At 39.2% G+C, this 20,934-nt stretch overlaps 2 protein-coding genes across 2 annotated transcripts; one reads left to right on the top strand and one right to left on the bottom strand.

Annotated features, from left to right (window-relative positions):
- Window positions 1-5,582: 5,582 nt before the first annotated feature.
- Window positions 5,583-8,000, top strand: LOC104430325 (mitochondrial import inner membrane translocase subunit TIM23-1). The gene is made up of 2 exons (XM_010043074.3): window positions 5,583-6,094; window positions 7,630-8,000. The coding sequence occupies exons 1-2, from the start codon at window positions 5,653-5,655 to the stop codon at window positions 7,749-7,751; spliced, it is 564 nt and encodes a 187-aa protein (XP_010041376.2). The 5' UTR covers window positions 5,583-5,652; the 3' UTR covers window positions 7,752-8,000.
- A 1,084-nt stretch (window positions 8,001-9,084) lies between these two features.
- On the bottom strand, window positions 9,085-20,269 carry LOC104430336 (multisubstrate pseudouridine synthase 7). The gene is made up of 21 exons (XM_010043081.3): window positions 20,083-20,269; window positions 19,780-19,858; window positions 19,477-19,683; window positions 18,832-19,043; window positions 17,918-17,990; window positions 17,593-17,649; window positions 15,942-16,021; window positions 15,796-15,858; window positions 15,627-15,714; window positions 13,610-13,712; window positions 13,373-13,476; window positions 13,048-13,121; window positions 12,584-12,648; window positions 12,310-12,485; window positions 11,978-12,045; window positions 11,807-11,867; window positions 11,191-11,228; window positions 10,975-11,043; window positions 10,556-10,859; window positions 9,762-9,884; window positions 9,085-9,579 (listed from the first exon to the last, which is right to left on the bottom strand). Exons 1-20 carry the CDS (start codon window positions 20,169-20,171, stop codon window positions 9,831-9,833), a joined length of 2,064 nt encoding a protein of 687 aa, XP_010041383.2. The 5' UTR covers window positions 20,172-20,269; the 3' UTR covers window positions 9,085-9,579; window positions 9,762-9,830.
- Between the last annotated feature and the right edge of the window lie 665 nt (window positions 20,270-20,934).

The raw sequence follows: 20,934 nt of genomic DNA, 5'->3' as shown, positions 1-20,934 counted from the left end.
TCTCACCTCACTATCTCTTCATCTTTGGTTCTCTCTCTCTCTCTCTCTCTCTCTCTCTCTCTCTCTCTCTCTCTCTCTCTCTCTCTCTCTCTCTCTTCCTCGGTTCCTCCTATCGCCATTTCGATTCCTCCCCAAGCGTCGACATCGCCGCCGCTGCTCCTCCGCCACTACTGTCCGCCCCCTTGCGCCGACCGCCACAGCCTCTGCTCCGCTCAGTGGTGACCCGCGAGACCATAGCTCGCCTCCACACCGACCATTGCACCAACAGCCACGAGTGCCCTTCACCCGCTCGCCTATCACTGCAATCGCCTTCGCTTCTGCTGCTTTCCGTTCGAGCACCATCGCCGTTGTTTCTACTCCGGGCCCCCTCCACCAGCAATCCGACGCCGTTATAGCCCCTATAGCCGCGACAACCGACGCCAGCAAATCTCGAATCAATCACTACACCTTTGTCGCTGCTTCGCCGCCCCTCTGTGTGATCCCTGCAACCCCTGCAACTCCGATTTCCCCTGTCCGTTGCTAGTTCGCCTTACTGTTAACACCACACCTCCGCCGGTCTCCTTGCTGGAGCTCCACACTGGCGTCCATCCAACACCTTACTGCCATTTTTCCACCTCACCAAATTGCGACACTGACCAACAAATTGCTGCCCCACACAATGAAAGTCTTTGCCTCAACAAGCCTCTACTCTCCTTCACCACGTGGGTGCCTCTGACGATGACGTCGATTTCGCCGCCGCCCTGATTTAGGAAGCCCAATAGTAGCGACGTCGAGCTTGTTCTGTTTTTCCTTCGTGCTGCAATAACTCCCTGCTTTGGGGACGCTACTACTATCGATGGCCTTGCCGTGACCAACCGAGCTGCCCAGTTCCATGGATCCACCGGGGGAACCGGACATTTGTGCGATCCGATTCCCAGTGGATCCATGCAACAAACGGATGGATCCCAATTTCAATTTCTCGAAACCAGTCCTTAGCGAGCGGTTCCCAGTTCTAGGTCGGGAATCACCCACCTGGACCGTGCACACCCCTACAAGAGAGCCCATCACACCAAGTTTCTTATTCCGAAATGGCAGAATTATCCTTAAGGATGGTGCTTGCACACCTCAAACGATTAATATTATTTTTCCATCATTTTCAATAGATTTCCAATTATTATTATTATTATTATTATTATTATTGTTCATGTTATTAAATATTTTTCCAACGGTAACAGGACACCAACATACTCTATTGGAGAGAAACTCTAAACACCACCAAACATCAGAGCCATAAGACTTTTGCATTAATTGTCTAGATTCTAATCCGTATATGACCTGGAAACTCACTGTTGAAATTCCAACAATTTGTTCATCCTTCTATTATATAATAGATCAGCTGGGACGACCAGAGGTGATTGCGGTGGCGACGGTGGTCACTGGGAAGCAGGCCGTAAATGTGAGGAATTTTGTGAATTGTGTTTTTTCCGGTGGGATTTCCAACAGTTACAGCATAATTAGCATGTTTCGTGGTTTAATGTTTAGCGAATGGCAACCTGCGCATGCATGATGACCCAAGTTTCAGTTTCGTAAGCATGAACAATTTAAAGCCTCTAGTAAGACTGTCCGACTGTTGCATTGCAAGATTCGACCATCGGAGAGAATCAGATGTCCTCTGGGCAACTGATCCAATCGCGTTAAGCTAAATGAGGCTGTCTGTGGGGATGGGAGAAGCCCGTTAGAATTCAGAACAACTCCTAAACCTGCCATCCTTACAATGGCAAGACTCGTGAACGGTCCAGGTTTCCTACCAGAAGCAAAAGCCCATAAAAGAAGCACTTTAGTAGCCTTACCTAGTCCTAAGCTTCAACTCAGACAGGTCTCGCTCTGGAATCAAGAAAGGATTTTGATGAACGGCCTAATTTTCTATTATTTTCTTCTCTCCTTTTCTTTTTCCTTTCCTTTTCTTTTTGTCTTTTTTTTTTTTAATTTTTCTATTTTTTTCCTTCCCCAACTATTTGGAAAAGGAAGAAAGAAAGAGGATGTGCGATGCGGAGAAGTATTTGAGATGAGGTTGCTGAATTTTCAGCAAATGGTTACTAATCACGAAAAGTAGCCAGAGAAAGATTTGCAAACAGAAGAAGAAATACAAAGAAAAGGAAAAGATATAAGGTAAAAAATAACGAATAGAGAACAAAAAGAAAAGGGTTAATACCCTAAAAACCTCAAACCCAGTACACTTGTGACAAATTTACCCCAAACTATTTTTTTGACCACCAAAAACCCCAACCGGCATACCTTTGACAAATTTACCCCAAACCGGTACACTTGTGACAAATTTACCCTATGCTAGTTTTCGTTAAATTTTATTCTTAAATTATTAAGTTAAATGACACGTGACAGTTAACCGGTATACCAATTTAGGATTTTACGCTCCGTTTATCACAGTTTACAATTTTTATGATTTTTTTGTGGTATTAATCCAATTTAGCATAGGGTATATTTAACAAAAAATTACCAGTTTAGGGTTTTTTACAGTCGGATAAATTAGTTTGGGGTAAATTTGTCATAAATGTACCAGTTTAGGGTTTTTTTATAGTCAGTCGGGGTAAATTTGTCACAAGTTTACCAGTTTTGGGTTTTTTATGGTCAAAAAAATAGTTTGGGGTAAATTTGTCACAAGTGTACCAGTTTGGGGTTTTTTAGGGTATTAACCCAAAAGAAAAAGAGAGAAATGAAGAAAGTAAAATAAAAAGAAAATAAACCCCCCAAAAAAAAGGGCTAATACCTTGAAAAACCCCAAATTGGTACACTTGTGACAAATTTACCCCAAACTACTTTTTTACCATAAAAAACCTCAAACCTGGTAAACTTGTGATAAATTTACCCCGATCGATTATAAAAACCTAAACTGGGTACATTTATGACAAATTTACCCCAAACTAATTTATTCGACTGCAAAAAACCTAAAGGCGGTAAATTTGTGACAAATATACCCTATGCTAAATTGAATTAATATCACAAAAAAATCATAAAAATTGTAAAGCTGTGACAAACGGAACGTAAAATCTAAATTGGTATCTTGGTTAAGCGTCACGTGTCATTTAACTTAATAATTTAGGAATAAAATTTAACGAAAACTAACATAGGGTAAATTTGTCACGAGTGTACCAGTTTAGGATATATTTGTCAAAGTAGTATCTGGGTTTTGGGTTTTTTGTGGTCGAAAAAAATAGTTTGGGGTAAATTTAATAAATAAATGTCTGGGTTGGGGTTTTTTAGGGTATTATCCCAAAAAAAAAAAGCCCTAGATGAAAACGACCCTGATTATGACTTGGAAAGCGCCATGTGAGTCGTACAGGCTTGCTGGTCCTCGAATATTTGATTAGCCAATAAGCTCGAAAGCTTATTTGAGACAAAATCTGACATTTCATGATCTTTACTAAAGACAATTTATATTCTGTGCAATTTTTTAAGAAAACAGCCCCACTTAAGAACCCTTTTAAAATTTTCCCTAACAAATGGTCAATTTGAGAGAGTGCACTTTTAAGATGGCCCGAGAAGATAGACTAATCGAAGCATGTGAAAGCTAATTTAGACATCACTTGGTCGCTAAATCCAAAAAGCAAGTATATCGTAAATAGTTTTTTTGTCTCTAGCTCAAAAAAAAAAAAAATTGTACAATTTCAAGCTCCCAAGGTCAAATAAGATATGCTTATATTTAATTAGGAGAATAGCGAGAGTACCTAACTAAAACCTACGACCAACTAAATATTTTTCAAACGTAGATAAATTAATAATTCCAGTTAATTACACCCTAGAAATACAGGGTGTCAAAATATATTTGTTTATGATAGAATTAAAGGAATTCTGTTGAAATGGAGTCCATTATATACAAGGTACATGCTCTTTTAGGGCACTCTCCTTACTATAAATCGCATGCATTTTCATGATACAATGCAGGCTCATCGAAATAAGATACGTTCCAATTTGAGTTGAATGTATCCTCCTCACTATAAATTGCATGCATTTTCACAGTACAGTGCAGGTTTACCGTAACAAGATGCATCCTAGTTCGAGTCGAGTGCGCACTCCTTAAAGTTTAGGATGCTTCTTAGGATCAATTGAATGCTCAGTTATGGTCACGAGTGTGTTCTTTCTAGCGTCTGGACAAGAATGGTGCCTCTTTAATAGGAACAGCCCTCAAGCGAGTCGACATGAGCTCCCGTGACGTTCTTAATGTTCTGCCCGCATGATCAGGGAACCATTTAGAAATTTCGCGTTCACTTCCTATTATTGTGGGAGCCAATTAATCCAAACCAGCAAATGTGTCCAGTTGTGTCCGGTATGAGCACTTGCAAACCGTTGCTCAAAATCCAATATAAGTTCCGATTAAAATTCCCAACTCCATATCCATACATTTAGCGAGTACTCTCTCATTTTTAAAATGATACCACTAAATAAATTTAACAAATATAGTTTAAATATCATCTCAGAAGCAATTGTGCGCATGTATGAACATCAATATTGTAATTATACGACACTTCGTGATAACTCCTACTAGATCGAGCACAAGCCTATTTTACATAAGTCCCTACTCCATAAAAAGACTGAGTAACTTAATTGATGATTTTGGATTTAAAAGGCCATTTATATATTAGCACTATCGAGAATGTGTTTATTCACATGCTATATCTATGCTACAATTTATTTAAAATGTATAGCATGTTGTGCCCACTCACAAATGCTGAGTCTAAATCCTCATTATAGAACATTTCGAACTCATCTCGAAGCAAGTTGGGAGACTCCTATCTCTTGGAAGAGTTTACTCATCACAACCGATACAAGAGGGAATAGATGGTCAACATTAATATAAAACTAGCACAGGTTAATCCCATTTACTCCATTGCACCCACAATTGAATTTATATGATTATCTCAATTATACGACTTATCAAGTATATTTGTCCATACACACACAAATATATATATATATATATATTTTTATATTGGTTTAATGGTAAGATGATGCCCAAATCGATTTTGCAACCTCAAGGAAACATAACGACTCTCATTGAACTCAAGGCAAGCGCCTCTCCCTCTCTCGACAGCAAAGGCAGCAACGACCATCGCTCGAGCACGGCGAGAGCCGCTGGGCCTCAGATAAGCCCGAAAAGCGCTGGACGACCCAACCGGGTCGCTCGGTGCCGGCCTAACTGACCTCTCTCTCGCAGCTTCCCGTTTTCGATTTTCTTTTTCCCCTTCCCATCAGAATTTTGGATGTAGCCAGCATTGATGCAGAACGTCTACATCCTTGCTTGTTTTCATACACATTTAAATCTCAAGAAGACCAACATAAAAAATAAAAATAAAAAAGTACACGTGAAGGATTACTTGACCGAAAAAGAACCTTAAATATAATTAAATATTTGACACACACACACACACAAATATATATTTATTATATATATTTCGTTATATAATATATATAATAAAAAAATCAATTTGAGAGGAACCTTCGCTGGAATCCCACGACGGAATCAAGAATCAAAACTCCCCCCCACCGCCTCCTCCTCTTTCGGCCGTCAACTTCAACCCCTCCGCCCCCTCTCTCTCTCTCTCTAACCCTAGCCCCCCCCCCTCTCTCTCTCTCTCTCTACAGGTTGTTCCGTTCGCCATGTCGACCTTCGGTCCGAGCTCCGGCGAGCCGGAGGAGGGCCGGAAGACCCGTCCCTACAACCCGTACCAGGACCTCCACGTCCCGATCAAGAACCTCTACGACCTCCCCACCTCCCCGGAGTACCTCTTCCACGAGGAGGCCCTCAAACCCCACCGCTCCTGGGGCGAGAACCTCCAGTACTACACCGGCTCCGGCTACCTCGCCGGCGCCCTCGCCGGCGGCGCCCGGGGCACCCTCGACGGGCTCAGGTCCGCCGAGCCCGGCGACTCCCTCAAGCTCCGCGTCAACCGCGTCCTCAACTCCGGGGGCCAGGCCGGCCGGCGGCTCGGGAACTCGCTCGGGATCGTCGGGCTGATCTTCGCCGGCCTGGAGAGCGGGCTGGTCCACTGGAGGGGGACCGACGACTTGTTGAACAGCGTCGCCGCCGGGTTGGGCACGGGTATGTGATTGTATTGATGATTCGCGTTCTCATTCCTGTTTCATTTTCTTTCTTTCTTTCCTTCCGTACTTTAAAGTTTGAATTTTTGGTTGCGAAGCTTGCGTTATATAGTTACCCAGTCGATTTTAGAACTGTTGAATCGGGTTGTCATTACGGAGGTCTTGTGCGGGTGATGATTTGTGGCGTGAGTGACGGGTTTTGTTCGGTGGCGTGGTGTTGTCTGTGGCAGTAGTGAATGAAATGAAGAAAATTGGCGTGTTGTAGAAGGAGAGTTATGATGAAAAACTGCAGAATTACAATTGCGTGAGAGAAGATTATTGCCCTTGGAAGACGGCACTCGCAGCACCTGAGATAGGGGGAGGTTGAAATGATGCTTTTGGTCATTAGATAGCGTAGTGGGTGTGCTGTCTTTGAGATTAGCGAAAGTTTAACGAGCTATGTAAACGTCATGAGCCAGCAATTGAAAAATGTAGAAAGCTAGTTCTTAGGCACCCCAGTCGTGGAAGCTGAAGAATTAAATCCTTGTGTTATATCAAAAAGGAAGCATGTGTTTTGAGTGAAATATGTATATTATATCCCATTACTGGAAAGTTGCCTTCTGTAAGAGCATAACTCTAAGATACTTTCGCTAACATCTCATTGAATATAATTAGTGGTGAAACAGAGTTTGACATTTTTTTTCTGGTTCTGTGATCTGTGCACATGACTTCATTTTTGGTAGCCTTAGTTTTCGAATTGGCATTATTAGCAATCCCAATCACCTGTGGTGAATTCCATGCAAATTGTACCAAGATAGATCCTTTTTGAGCTTATTCTAGCACATTTATTTGATGTACTTTAAAAAAAAAAAAAAAAAAAACTTGTACTTGACATGCTTTGACAAGAAGGCTTTAAGAATCAAAATTAATAAGTTGGACACCTAACTTTATGGCATTAATTGATTAAACGTATTAAATGTCACGAATATTTTTTATTCCTAAGCAAGTGAAAGTATTTGATTATGCATATAACGAGAGCAATCGGTGTATTAGAAAGTGCTATATTTCATTATTTAGTTGTTTATCATGTGCCCTTGGGGCACCTTTTAGCAAAAGCCATATTATTCTGCAAATTGAATGACTCAAATGATTGCTTTAAAGTGCTCTGCAACCCCAATTAACTAATCAACTAGACCTGACCAGTATGTGGTGTGTGTGTAATGTACCAAAGTGGTGACAAGTGGTATGCGCCTTTCCAATTCCTAAGTCTGCACACTGCAATCCATGGTGTGTACCACTTTCTAGTTAACTATGAAAAGATAGCCTTTATAATTACATTGGTGTTAAGAGGATGAAATTCGTTCATCTGAGATCAGTAAATCATTACTTGTTTAGAGAGATTCAAATACGTAATCACTTGTTTATTGGCATGGCTTAGTTCATCTCTTTACTTACATTGATGATCCTGGTATTTTATGGAATTTTTTTGTGCTTGAGTGCTACGTTTTTCTCATTTTTGCGACGTCATGAGATGGTGGAATTGGTTGTTTGTGACAGGTGCACTTTATAAGGCGGCAGCAGGGCCAAGATCAGCAGCAATTGCGGGGGCGATCGGAGGGATTGCAGCAGCAGCAGCAGTCGCTGGGAAGCAGGCAGTGAAAAGATATGTGCCAATATGAGACGTGAGGAATTTGGCGAATTGTGTCCAAATTATGTTTTTCCGGTTGGATTTGCAACAGTTAAATTCATAAAATCGCTGGTTACATGGTGTATGTATCCAATCTGCTGACTTGACCATTCATTGATGGTGCTCACTAATCAATGGAAATTTTGGTAACTTGATTGTGACTTTGAATTGTATACTTGTTCAGTTGTCTTGAATAAATAAAAATTGAAGTAAGCATCCCAGATGCATATTCTTTTGGTCTTGTGCCATGAATTGACTTTCAAGAGGGTATGGATCGTTGATAAAAATGTTCTTTGGTATTTCATATGCAAGTTGGTTTACCTTTTTGATCCTTGAGACATTGTTCAGATGGATTTGGCAATGGTCTTGTCCCTCGTTTAGCAGAAACTGGTCCTGTAATTGTCTTCAGATGATTGCTTTAGAGTGCTCTTCTGTGATGTTATTTCAGCTGCCAATATGATTGAGTCTTATTCCTTGGGAAGGTGCATTTCTGGCCATATTGAAGAGCTTGCAAGGGAACCGGATAATTCATACATATCTTTGGAAATTACTGTTTTTGCCCTTTCTTTAACGCTTATTGTAAGGAAGGCATATTTCTGGCAAATATTGAAGAACTTGCAGCTGAACTATCTTTAGAATTTTCTTTCTTAAGGATGTGGAGAAAAGAGCTTGTGATGATCCATTCGTCGAAAGCTACTTAATTTCTCTGGTTTTTGTGTAAATTCTCAGATGTGCAGTGTAATTTGGACTACCTTCCATGATGTTCTCATCGTCATACAAGTAGTTTCTGAGCAAATGAGAATGCACTGAACAGAATGTATCCGAGGCCCCCAATCTTAGTCAGCATTGCTTTCAATTTTTCCAAAACTCAACACGACTCAACACGAGTCAGAATTGACACGACCGACACAATAGCCAATACATGGAACCGATTATTGGACGCACTACACGCTCAAAGGCTGAATATATGGTGATCCTTTGGATCATGTGGGCTCTGCATAAGACTTTCATGATATCCGACCTATCGTTATCCAGGTGCATTTACAATTGCTAGTTACATAGGATGGTTTCTCTGCATGCACTAGAAGCACATGGAGCTTGGGTAGACCGCTGCAATATACTTCGCCACAGGAACTTTGTTCAACTGATGTCATACTTTTAGCGGCCTAATGGTTTGTTGCATAGGCTGCTTCTTGACAAACTCGTCTGCCAAAATGTGGTTTACACCACCAGCTACAACTCCTTTGAGACTTCAAGCCCAAATCCAACTCCTAACAAATCTTGCTACCAAATAATGGAACTCCATGAAAATTGCAGTCAAGGCGTAGCTCTTAATGGGTTGCTTTATTAATTCACTTTGACAATAAAGCACCGTCATGCAATCTAGATGACACTGAATAGATGATTCGTCCTCAATAAGAATGGCTGCTGTCAGCCGACCATTCCAAGAAAGGCAAAGAACTGTTTTAATCATGTTTAATTTCAATCTTTATGAAAAACCACCGCATTCTAAGGGAGCATTCTGAACAAATTTTAGTAATACAGTCTTGCTTGCTGCTCACCACTCTGCACCTGCGGCCACCAGTTCCTGCCTTTGCTGAGAAAGCTGCAAGTTCAAATTTGCTGGGATGTCAAGAATTCCATTCACATAGCTTGGACTTCATTACTCCACGAGCACGCCATGCATCGTACACTTATATGGTTCCACTTAATCAAGTGGCATTTGCTATCTTCAATCCTCCATCACACTTCTGCAACCATAGTGGCCCACTGGGGACAAACAAACCGCTGGTTGAGGATACCCACATCAAAGAGAAGTCCTGCATCGGGATGCCAAAAACTATTAATAGACAAACACGTTCAACCGCTAATTTTCCCCAAACTTGCCTCTTTGTTTGTTAAATCAACAAAAGGAGAATAACCAGATTCTGAAACTTTTTACTTTAAGCAAAAATGTATCATATATAACTTTAAAATTTAAAGCCAAAATATGAAAATTTACCCGTTTCTGCCAATTTCTTCATTCATGATTGGCTAGACATCATGAAGAATCATGGAACAGTTTGAGATGTCAAGTTTGCAATGATGAACATGTTTCCTGGTTTAATGTTTTGTGAAAAGCAACCTGCAAAAGCATAATGACCCAAATTTCAGATTGTGTGCATGAACAATGAATAGCCTCCAGTAAGACTATCCAACTCTCATATTGCAAGATTCACCCATCACTTTCAACAATAACGAAAATGTCAGAGAAAATCAGATCCATTCTGAGCTATTGATCCTACAGGTGAGCTAATGAGAGAGGCTGTTTGTGGGGATGGGAGAAGCCCATTAGAAGTTGAAACAGCTCATAAACCTGCCAACTGCCAAAGTTTCCTACCAGTAACAACAGAACCAATTAATAGAGCACTCCAGTAGTCTCGCCTAAACTTCTATGAAAGTATCAGGATCAGGAATGTTGATTTCAGACAGGATTCCCTATAATCAAAAAGGATTTTGATGTACAGGCCTAAATATGTGAATTATTTTTTTTCTTGTATCATGACATATATGGCGACATCTCTATCAAACTCAAGTAGATAACAATGCTTTCTCAAGATGCTGGACGTCAAGCTGTAATTTCTCGCTTTACCATACTCCTTTCCTAATATTTGTCTATTTCAATTTGCACACTCTGCTCGTTTCTTTGGGTCTCTGCATAATCTCTGGGCATAAGGACTGCACCATATTTCATCTTAAGTGAATCTTCTTTGAGGAATCCAAAAGAGCATGAAGAACTTTTAATGGCAAACTTACAGATGTTGATGTCTTCAGCAGCTCTCTTATGGCCATTGTTGCATAGGAAGATGATGGAAGCGTGAAAGCCAGCTTTAAAGCCATATGAATTTCATCTCTGTCAGAGATGCTAGCATTCACACTGTTCTCACATGTCGATGAGATCACAGAATCTAAGGGATCATTCTCTTTGTTTCCATTGACGAAGTCATTCCCTTTGACAAACTCATTCCCTTCAACTAACCTGAGAGGCTTGGATTTGGTAATTTTGTCTAAATCAGTCTCAGCCAGTGGTACACTATAATCACTGTATCTTAGCATCTCCCTGCAGTAGCAGAAAACACTGTCGCTGAGAGAAAACAATTTCAGAACTTTTATATCCAACTAACAAGATATTTGAGAAAGACAGGCAGAAAGTAACAGGAAAAGCCAAGCCACACCATTCATAGTCCATTGGTTTCTGAAAAACCCGCCTGTAACCTCCTGTCATACTGGTTATAGAGAATTCCCTACGACACAACAAAATAAACTGGATCAGTGTGTAGCCCAACGGCAGAAACTACTCTTTAAGGAGATATTCGGTAGTTTAGTGAGGAAGACATTTAGACAGGAAGTATTAAGAGGTTTAGCCAATAAAAAAGTAATGAGAAATTTACTTGACATTGTGCACGCTCTCTGTCAAGCTGATGGAGTCCTGCGGGAGACATTGTTTAAGGACAGAAACAATACAAACAGCTGTTAGAGAATATCCAGAAATACAGAAGAAACTTTACAGACATTGTCCTAAGCCAAGTTCTCTTTAGAAGTATTTTCTCCCACTATAATCAATAATTTTCTCCTACGGAAAAATAAATGAGCAACCATCATGCAGTTAAACTTTTGGCCCCACTTTATGTCTCCTAAGTCCCTCAAGCTGTAAGGGCCATTCTCATATCTGACTTGGTCACATAACCATCCTAAACGTGCTTCTGAAACTCTAGCACAACAGCAGGAACTCAGAGCTTTACATGCATAAAGTGCTCCATCAGCCAAAAATACTTCCACTAATGTGAACTTGCGGTCTGAGGGGTCACATGGTAACTTGAACACTATCTCCCAAAGCTAGGGATTGCCAACATGCAGCTTTTACAAAGTGTGTGATGGGGGCTAGGCGTAAGCTGCAGGTCCTCAGGCCCCAAGAATTTTTAATATTCACACTTAAATTCCACATATGATAGGATACAAACAAAATGAATTGAATCATGCTCGTTAAATTCCCAAGAAGCACCTGACCTTCTTCGCCAAATCATGATAAATGTCTGCAACATCATTATTTGGGTATATTACTCTTGAACTGCCATAGAAAAGGATTGACAATGTCAGATGAAATAGAAGTTGAATATTCTACTTTTTTCATGCCTCAGAACTTACAATGCGGGGTGTATTATACAAGTCTTCCCTTACCCAGGCATAGGCAGGACAATATCATCAAATGAATATCTCCCCGAAGCAATATCCTCTGAAGTCAAAACCTGTAAAAAGTTCAGGAGCCCTCATTTTCAATCTCACACCTAATGTTTAGCTACATATTTCAGTATCCAATTAGTATTGGCAACAATAGCCAAAACTGAAAAAAAAAGTGGGCATTTTTAGATACAGGTGCATTTTACTTTACACTAATGAATATGGGTTGGCGACCCCTTAACTCCTTTGATACCACTCCATCCAACCATCCAATTATCAGAAAGGCTGCACATCAGCAGACAGTCATGAAAGGAAAAGAACATAGGTCTGACCTTAACAGGAGAATGACCTTCTGCTGGAAGATCCATTCCAGATGTCTCATCCAAATGAACGTGATCAAAGGCATCAGAAGAGTCATCATTTCCACATTCTGAAACAACTTCTGCCACATTCTCATCATCATGTTCTTGATGATGTACCATGTCCCCAACCACAACTTGATCTGATCCTGCCATGAGATGAAAAACAGATAAAACTTATTGTTCTGAACCTAAGGATCCTAAAAGAAAACCTAGACATGTCTTTTTGATGCAGTACTTAGCATACCATACTTCTGCACCCTCGCACTTGCTGCATGGTTCCACAGATAACTCTGATAACTATGTACATACCTGGGGAGAAAGTCCAGTTAGCAACTGAGACACCTAATATAAGAAACCGCCAGGAAGAAATATTTAATCCCTCATGCTCGACCATAAGATGGTGCTTTCTTGAAAGAGTTCTTTACATGTTTTAAGGGGCATTCAGAAAATGCACCATTCCTAGTTGTAATGATCATCAAGGATAACCATGAAAACAGATTTGAAGTTACACAAAAGATTGTTGATGATGGAAAACATTGGAAAAGGTGCTTCGAGCATCTAACAGTGGCGATTGACGTATAAGCTCAATAATGTGGGCTCAAGCTAAATAAGGCATTCAAGTAGAGCATATCCTTTTATCTTGGAAGTAGCTGCCAGACTAGACCTCAGACAGAGAAACATATGTTTCACTAACTACTTAGTACTTACATCATTCTCAAAGTCCTAGGTATAGCTTTTAATGCCTGCAAGTAGTTCCCAGGAAACTTTTTAAAGGACTGGAGCTGCAAAAGGCCAAAAAGCATGATCATGCAGCATCATCATTAGATGAAAGGATGCAAAAATACCAACATAATAATTACAGAAAATGATGATCAGATGGTGCTGGTAGAGGACGGGGGAAATTATAGGGAAGAAAATTAGTTAAAAGAATTATAGACAACACGAAATTGCCAAGCTGGAGAAAAGAATTGAACAAAAGAGCAGTTGGAAGAGCGAGATCAACTGCATGAGCAATTGCAAGTAAAAAACTTACTACAGCCCTTTCAGCAACCAGATGACGGGGCATTCGCCTCAAAGTTCCGTCAATGTCTTTACTCTCCTTATAATAATCCCTTGCAATTGCTATCACATCTTTTTGTATCTAAACTATATTAAGGGGAACAGTTGTGCCTTACCAGGGAAAAATGAAATAATTAACCCTCTGAGCTCATGCAATGAACTAACAGAACATCCTCTCTCCATAAGATAACTAAAAACATCATAAGGATATCCCCCTCCCTCGGATCCAGAATCATGCTCACAGCAGTTTTCCACTCTCCTCGAAGTAATGCTGCACCAATATTGTGAGTGGGCACAGAACCACTTCCAAAGCGCTGGTAAAGATAAGAAAAGTTGAATGCATTAATCACCTAGCCCGACGAAATTACTTTAGCAAATATGAAGAGCTGCGCCACATAGTAATAACTTCATTTGCCAATTTAATATGGAAAATGACTAACCTTCAGTTTTGGTTAAATTAACATGTAATGTTGATATTGATAAATTGATTCAAGTTAGTAGAGCCACAATAACATGCTGCACCTCATTATAGGCAGGAAAGCCTGCCCAAATTCAACCCAATCTGCTCTGAGCAGGACCCGGAGTAAGTCATAGATTTGGTCAAGATCAAAGTTGGTCAAGTCCATTTCACCTTGGCAAGCTATCTAACCTATGATGTGGCACCACATATCATTATGAGCTGTTTTAGCTTTCTTATTACATGCAAATTAGCATTTCTCTTCAACCCGATAGACAAAAGTTTAAGAAATTCAAGTTAATATATATGGTTGTAACTTCTAAATCCAACAAATGATTGGAGATTACTGTAGACGGTTAGGACATCAAAGTAATTTTCCAAACTGCAAAGGTTGTCGTGTTATTATAACAAAAATTCAAGGGCACATAGTTATCTACCTTTCACATCCCTAAATCACATAATTCACTGACCGAAACTATTGTCCCTTAAAGAACATTTTAGTGCTTGAGGTCACTACAAACATTTAGCATAGCCAGCCATTCTCAGGAAGTTGAAATGCACATGGGTTGCTCTGGTAGGAATGAAACATATATCATATGACCAGATGTAAACAAGACAGTTGCTCAAACAGAACAGGGTCAAGAATTATGGCAAGTTTACTAAATTAGTATTCTCAATATATTACTAGTTTTATATCCAAAATTTCAATTTTGTTCTATAGCAGAAAGAATACCAGATCTATTTTACTACTCACAAACGTGTGATCATTAACAACGGACATAAGGGCATATGCAGCCAATATTCTTGAACTAGGTGATCTACCATTTCTTGCAATGGGAATTGACAAGCCCTGAATGGCCAAGGTAGCACAACCTACACCATCTGTGCTCGTGAAGGTCTTAATGGACATGAACATGATGTTCTTGCTAGGACAAGAATATTTCAATTAGATTTTGCACTACTCATCAAAAAAATTTCAATCAATTCTCTTGTCACTGTCAGGCAAATTTGAAGTCAAGGAACCATTTGCAATGTCTGCACACGACCTAGATACAGTTAAACCAGCGAAGTTTACAAAATCATCATGTAAAGTAACAAGTGGAGATACTAAATGCCTTCTCTTTGCATATCCAGAGATTTTACCATCTTGGAATCCATTCCATAGGTTTTAGCAAGTTGTTTGATTTTAGGTACTATAGTCTATCTCTTTGCAATTAACCCCTTTCAGAAGGTTGTATGACGCATACTGAATGTCACAGATGTCCCGTCCATAAAATTTATTCCCATCAATTTACTGAAGTCTTGTCTATCTCCCTTTGGGTACTCTCATCAACTTTCAGGTCCAAACTGCATGTACTTCTTTCTACAATTTCTTTCTTAAGTCACTGCTACGCCAGAAAGTCATGATTGTCCTCCACATAGCCAGTTGTAAGATCCAGAGGGTTTGCTCGTAACAAGAAACTTTCAAGCAATGTGAATTTAAGGCAAAATCTGAATAGAAGCTCATATTCTCACAGGACCATGGAAATGAGGCCTGCTCAATGCATATGAGAGACAACGAATGTGAAAGGTCAAATTTGTCTCAGATACAACTTCTCCAATGACTTTATTGTGTGCATGATTTCGAATATATCTTATGAGGTTAGAAGGAAAAAGGACCAGCAATATAGAGCACATTCTCGTGACAAAAATAGGGAAGGAAAATATGCCAAATATGAAGGATACAATCAGATGAGCTAAGTGATAGAGATAATAATAGTCTAGAAAATACCTGCAAGCCAAAGTAGTTAATGAACCCCCGCTTTCCTAAAGCATCTGCAGCTGCTTTGATGGTATCCTCTGAATCTGCAATAACGCCGCTATGAAGAAATGCATGTTGTATTAGCATAGACTTAGACTATGATTAATGCAACCATGCATAAAAGTGACATCATTCCTACCGTAGCGTGACTGTAAATCTATTTCCCAAGAGCTGCCCTAAAACAAGTCCATCCTTCACATAGCTGAAATGGAGTGGCTAAAGTGTTGGATATGTCATGTATATATATCCAAGACAAAAGCAGAACGTAAATAACATTAGCCTCACCAGAAGTCACCCACTTTAATACCGATCAGCTTTTCATTCAGAGATGCTAATTTACTTGCATATTGCTTGAATACAGTAACCTGCAAATGCAAAAAGAAACCTAGCTCTGAATTTTGAACTCTGTCCCATGTCTTCATGAAAACCAGATGGAATAACATATCTAGAAGTACAATCATGCATAAGACAATGAATTGCTTGAAGAACAAGCAGTTAAATCACTACACTCAATCTTATCCTTGCCCATCCATTTCAGGGATTTTATAATTATTGAAACGGAAAGACTGCTGAAGGCAAAGTGAGAGCTTTGAGAGCTTTTTCATGTAGCATGTGTGGAAATACTAAACCTCTCAATTAACAACAAGCACAATATTTTTTAAATGATCAAAAGAATGGAAGATTCCATTGAAGTCAGGTAGCTGTAGTTGATTTACAATAATTATTTTGCGTTAATGCTAGTACAAAATTAGTTTACAAAGTCAATAGATTGTTTATAAGACTATCTGAACAACGACCACCATCAATATGGGGCCTGATAAAATAAGGTAGATTGACAGTGATTTAAAAGACCTTGTTTGGTTCGTCCCGGTACTCTGAATATGATAATTACGTAACAAGATGCCAAAAATATAATGCCACGCCTTCAGGAGATTTAATCACAGATAAAGGAACAGGTGAAGGTTGCAATACAATAGGAACTAACAGGCACAGCACTTCCACCTTTTAAAAGTCAAAAACAAGTAAATATAGCATCATTCAAATTGTTCAAAAAAAGAAAAAAAAATTGTTCAAGAACAAGGAACATTAAGAGTGCCAAAGAAATAGGCAAAGAAGAGACTTATTTTTTCCATTCACAATTCCAGTATCATTTAAAAATCCAGGCAGAGAGAAGAAAACAAATAGTGGTCTAGTAAATAATAAGTCTATTCGAAAATAATTTGCAAAATGAAGGAGATGCACTGCTGTAGGATATGGTAATAAATAGAACCAACCTGACCTAACAGGTCTTTCCTATAACTTGGAAATTTCAAATTTCAAGCTCCAAAAGCAAGCATGAATGGGTACCTTGAGAGAACAAAAATAATGATAGTTCTCGCAGGTTGAAGATATCATTCTATTGTGGGGAAAAGGTACATGAAGTACATCAATGTGCTATTCAAAATTTTTGCAGAATTGATGAAAGTGAGACCCCCAGAATTAAATACCTTGGAATTTCAAGCCAAGACAGTCATTAACATCCAGTATTACAAGAGTATATCAATTATGATTGTTTGCAGCTAATTATTCTTTCAACATTTATATACAAATTTACAGTTATATTCAATGTTACTTTCACAAAATCTTTCAGAAATCCTCCCTGAAGTGGAAATCTGCAACAACATGAATCAAGAATTCCACATGTTCATATAACAGTACATGACACTGAGGATGACTTACGTCTCCTATTTTCATCTTTTTAGGGCACTTCTTGGAGATTTTTTAGTCATCTAGATCTCCTAGTATTTTAAATGGAGATGACTTACCATTTGAAGGAAGGCCACATGCAATTTTTTAGCCACAACATAGCAGAGACACTATGATGATTGAAGTTGCTTTCAAATGACAATATAGATCAAAAATTAAATAAGGTAGAAGCATGCCTAGTATTGATTACCCTTTGAGTTGAAACAGCTCGCTTGTCCTTGGTGCCCGCAAACCCAAATGATCTTGACTGAGAAATGAGAAGATGGATCATCTTAATGGGAATGAACTCAAATAATATGATCTTGATTTTCACTAGACCTTGGCAAAAGACTGTTTTGAAGATATAGGAACTTCCTTGGTGAGCATAGATTTTCAGTTGCATAATCACACATGCCATGCATTATAAATCCCGGGAGAACAGAATCTGTCAGCAATGAGGCTTAGTCCACTTTTTCCAACGAAAATGATGCTACATACAAAAACAAATCCTTTTCCAGTATAAAATCACAAGCTACCTGGATGCCCAGCATCTTTCCTATAACACCCAAGGCCTCCTGTGTATCCTTATTTTCCTTGTAAAGATGAAACCTGCATAACAGCGATCCTTAGTAGCTATCTAAGTTGTACATGAGAAAATTAAAGAATGGCTAAATGATGTCAACTGGCAAAGAAACATGACAGCTGATTCCAAGGTATCAAAGAAATATTAACAACGCAAGTCTTGTTGAAGTCTAGGTCATAAATTAGAGCATCTAAAACAGAAGTGTTGTCGCATCCTCACTTTATAAAGGACAAACAGCATTAGCTATGTTCCATCCTGAACATATCCCTAACCTGTTATTACTTCGTTGATCTACACTACCTGACCTCACCTCTTCCATGTGCAAATGCAATTTTTCTAATGACAATTTAAATCACTTGCATATTGCTTAAAGAAAATTACTGTCAATTATAGTGACAGATCACACCAACAGCTTCTACTAGTTTGATACTAACATCATCCCATAAATTTCATAAGTTCAGATCTTCATTGTTCTTTTTTCATTAACCATAATGGAGACAGCCTGCTGGCAAAATCACCCCGAACATAATATACCATTAATCTTGACTGATTTTATTTTCTCACCCATGTCCTGAGCATCTACTAAAATGCAGATGCACACCTCCAGATCATCACCTCATCTACGTAGATATACAACACAAACAATTTGATGGTAAAATATCATGACAATCTAGTAAATATCTCTGAAGAATGGGGAACTGAAGGCCACGCAGAAAGCATACTTTATGAAACTGATGTTGCGAAATTCTTTTCTTTTAGGTCTTGACAATTACATCAAAGCTTATGGAACATCTAATTGGTAGTAAAACACAGTCGTGAACACAAATTGTTGGGAAAATGCAATTGCAGCTAAACATCCAGTATTACCTAAGGAACTTCCCAACATGTTCAGGCCAGCTACTTGAACCTCTGCTATCAAAAGGCTTACCACCTCTTTCTTTCCGCTTCTTTGACATTTTACCCTTGGACTGACCTCCAGAACTTACTCTCACCCGAATGCACTTTGTCGAGGCATCTGGACCATCAATCGTGTCGGTAACAAGAAATTTGAATTTCTCTTTGAAATAATTATGAATTGCCTGGAACGTGCAATAAGAATTACATCATTTGATATTGCTGTAGTCACTAATCATATAATATTAGCTAATGCTGAACCAAAACATCCGAGATTGTGATCACTAAGCTCGGAAAGACCTAAATAAACTGAGCTGAGGACCCCGATTAATGGAAATTCACATTGAGAAAAGTGAGTCATCAATACTAAGAAAGATTGATGTGAAGCAGAACGTTTGTGACATCTGACTTGCCAAATTCACCTCAACCAGAAGAGCATTTGAATTTCCTCTGTTCAGAACATCAACCAGACAACCACATAAGGCTTAATTTTTTTCAGTTGTCGTTGCAGAACATAAAGCAGACATAGTTTCACAATTTACCCAAACCAGGCAATAAGATACCCTACTAAAACAAAAAATAAAATATAAAAAATCCACCAAAGTGCAAGCAGCATACTGTGCGATGAATTTTGTCGCTATTTGGCGAAAGAACTATAGGCGAGAGGCTGTCTTCAGCACCAGACGTAATTTGTGCAATAAAACTTTGGAGCAGGTCGGCATCAGAGTCCCCAGCAAGACTCCTAAAAGATTCGATCTCCGCATCGTAACTTCTCTTCAGCTGATCGGAAGCATTCGTCTCGTTCTTCTCCGCGACATTAACAGGCTGTAAAAAGCCACATCATCTTCAGACTTTCACGACAATTTATAACAAGAACACACAAAAAAAAAAAAAAAAACCAAGGTTCACCCATGATTTTACCTCAGGTGGGGCCTCCAATGTGGTCAGACGAACAATATTCCCCTCCAAATCCACCTCATTGACAATGAAATCCGCATACCTGCACAAAGCCCCACGTAGCATACGAAGAAGTCAGCCAAAAGGAAAGGGCTTTCAACGACACGCGACATCCAGGAGACCGAATGCGCGAAACCCAGAAGTTATACACCAATGGGCACGCGATTTCGCTTCGTTTCCATGGCCGAAACGACTCTGCGTTTCGCGAATTGGAACGGAGAAGAAACCGAGCATGGTACGAGCGCGGGTGAGCTGGGTTTACTGGACCTTTGCTTGAGGATGCCGCGAAAGCCGGGGAGGTCGGAGATGTAGCAGGCGATGCCGACGTCGGATTCTTCCGGGGTTTTCATCGCCATGGTTGTGGGACGGTGGAGCTCTGGCGTGGCCTGCAACGACCGGTGGAGTAGGGTTTTAGAGCTGACGGATTGTTCAAACCCCAGAGTGAATTTTCTTGGTGAAATGTAGAGCTCGACTTTGAATTTTTGGATTTTATGAATTTAATTAAATCGCTCGACCAAAAAAAAATTTAATTAAATTTTTGGAGTGGGGGACTATAATTTGTCTTGTCTTTCTCTTTTTTATATTTAACTTAATATAAACTTTATCCGCAGCACTTGAAAGTTTCATGATTTATAACTGTAATTTTTCATAATTTTCTTAAATTAAATAATTTTTAAAATTTTTAAAAGTAAAATATATTGTTTTTTATGTAAACATACAGAGCGTATTTAAACTTTGAACTTTGGATATTATGAAATTAGAAAAAATTCTTTTTATCCCATAACAATTACCTATAAACATCACTTTCTCCTTGATTAAGTGTACTTTAGCTCCAACATCGCATGGATTCACTTAACATAATCAATTTACAAAAAATCTAGTATCTTTATATTAAGGATGGGCATCAACTATATCTTTCAAACGTCATACTTGATCTAATTCATTCATGTTCGCCTATCAACTCAATTTACGAGAGGTCACATAAACTAAATCAATAGATTTAAAATAGACCTTATTTATGAATTGGCCCACCAAAAGGAAAAATAGGTGGGCCTAAACTATAAATTAAATTATAGGTCCAACCCATCTAGACCTACTAGCACAATCAATTTCATATAG

This window comes from Eucalyptus grandis, chromosome 2 (assembly GCF_016545825.1).
Source record: "Eucalyptus grandis isolate ANBG69807.140 chromosome 2, ASM1654582v1, whole genome shotgun sequence".
NCBI classification, from domain to species: domain Eukaryota; kingdom Viridiplantae; phylum Streptophyta; class Magnoliopsida; order Myrtales; family Myrtaceae; genus Eucalyptus; species Eucalyptus grandis.
This window is presented reverse-complemented; position numbering and strand designations above follow the sequence as displayed.

Excerpts from the sequence above, each read along its gene's own strand:
- LOC104430325 (XM_010043074.3), top strand. The coding sequence starts at position 5,653 with ATGTCGACCTTCGGTCCGAGCTCCGGCGAGCCGGAGGAGGGCCGGAAG. Across the intron at positions 6,095-7,629 it reads CGCCGCCGGGTTGGGCACGG|GTGCACTTTATAAGGCGGCA; the intron begins GTATGTGATTGT and ends TGTTTGTGACAG.
- LOC104430336 (XM_010043081.3), bottom strand. The coding sequence starts at position 20,171 with ATGGCGATGAAAACCCCGGAAGAATCCGACGTCGGCATCGCCTGCTAC. Across the intron at positions 19,044-19,476 it reads GCGACAAAATTCATCGCACA|GCAATTCATAATTATTTCAA; the intron begins GTATGCTGCTTG and ends TGCACGTTCCAG. Across the intron at positions 17,650-17,917 it reads GAAAGATGCTGGGCATCCAG|TCAAGATCATTTGGGTTTGC; the intron begins GTAGCTTGTGAT and ends CTCATTTCTCAG.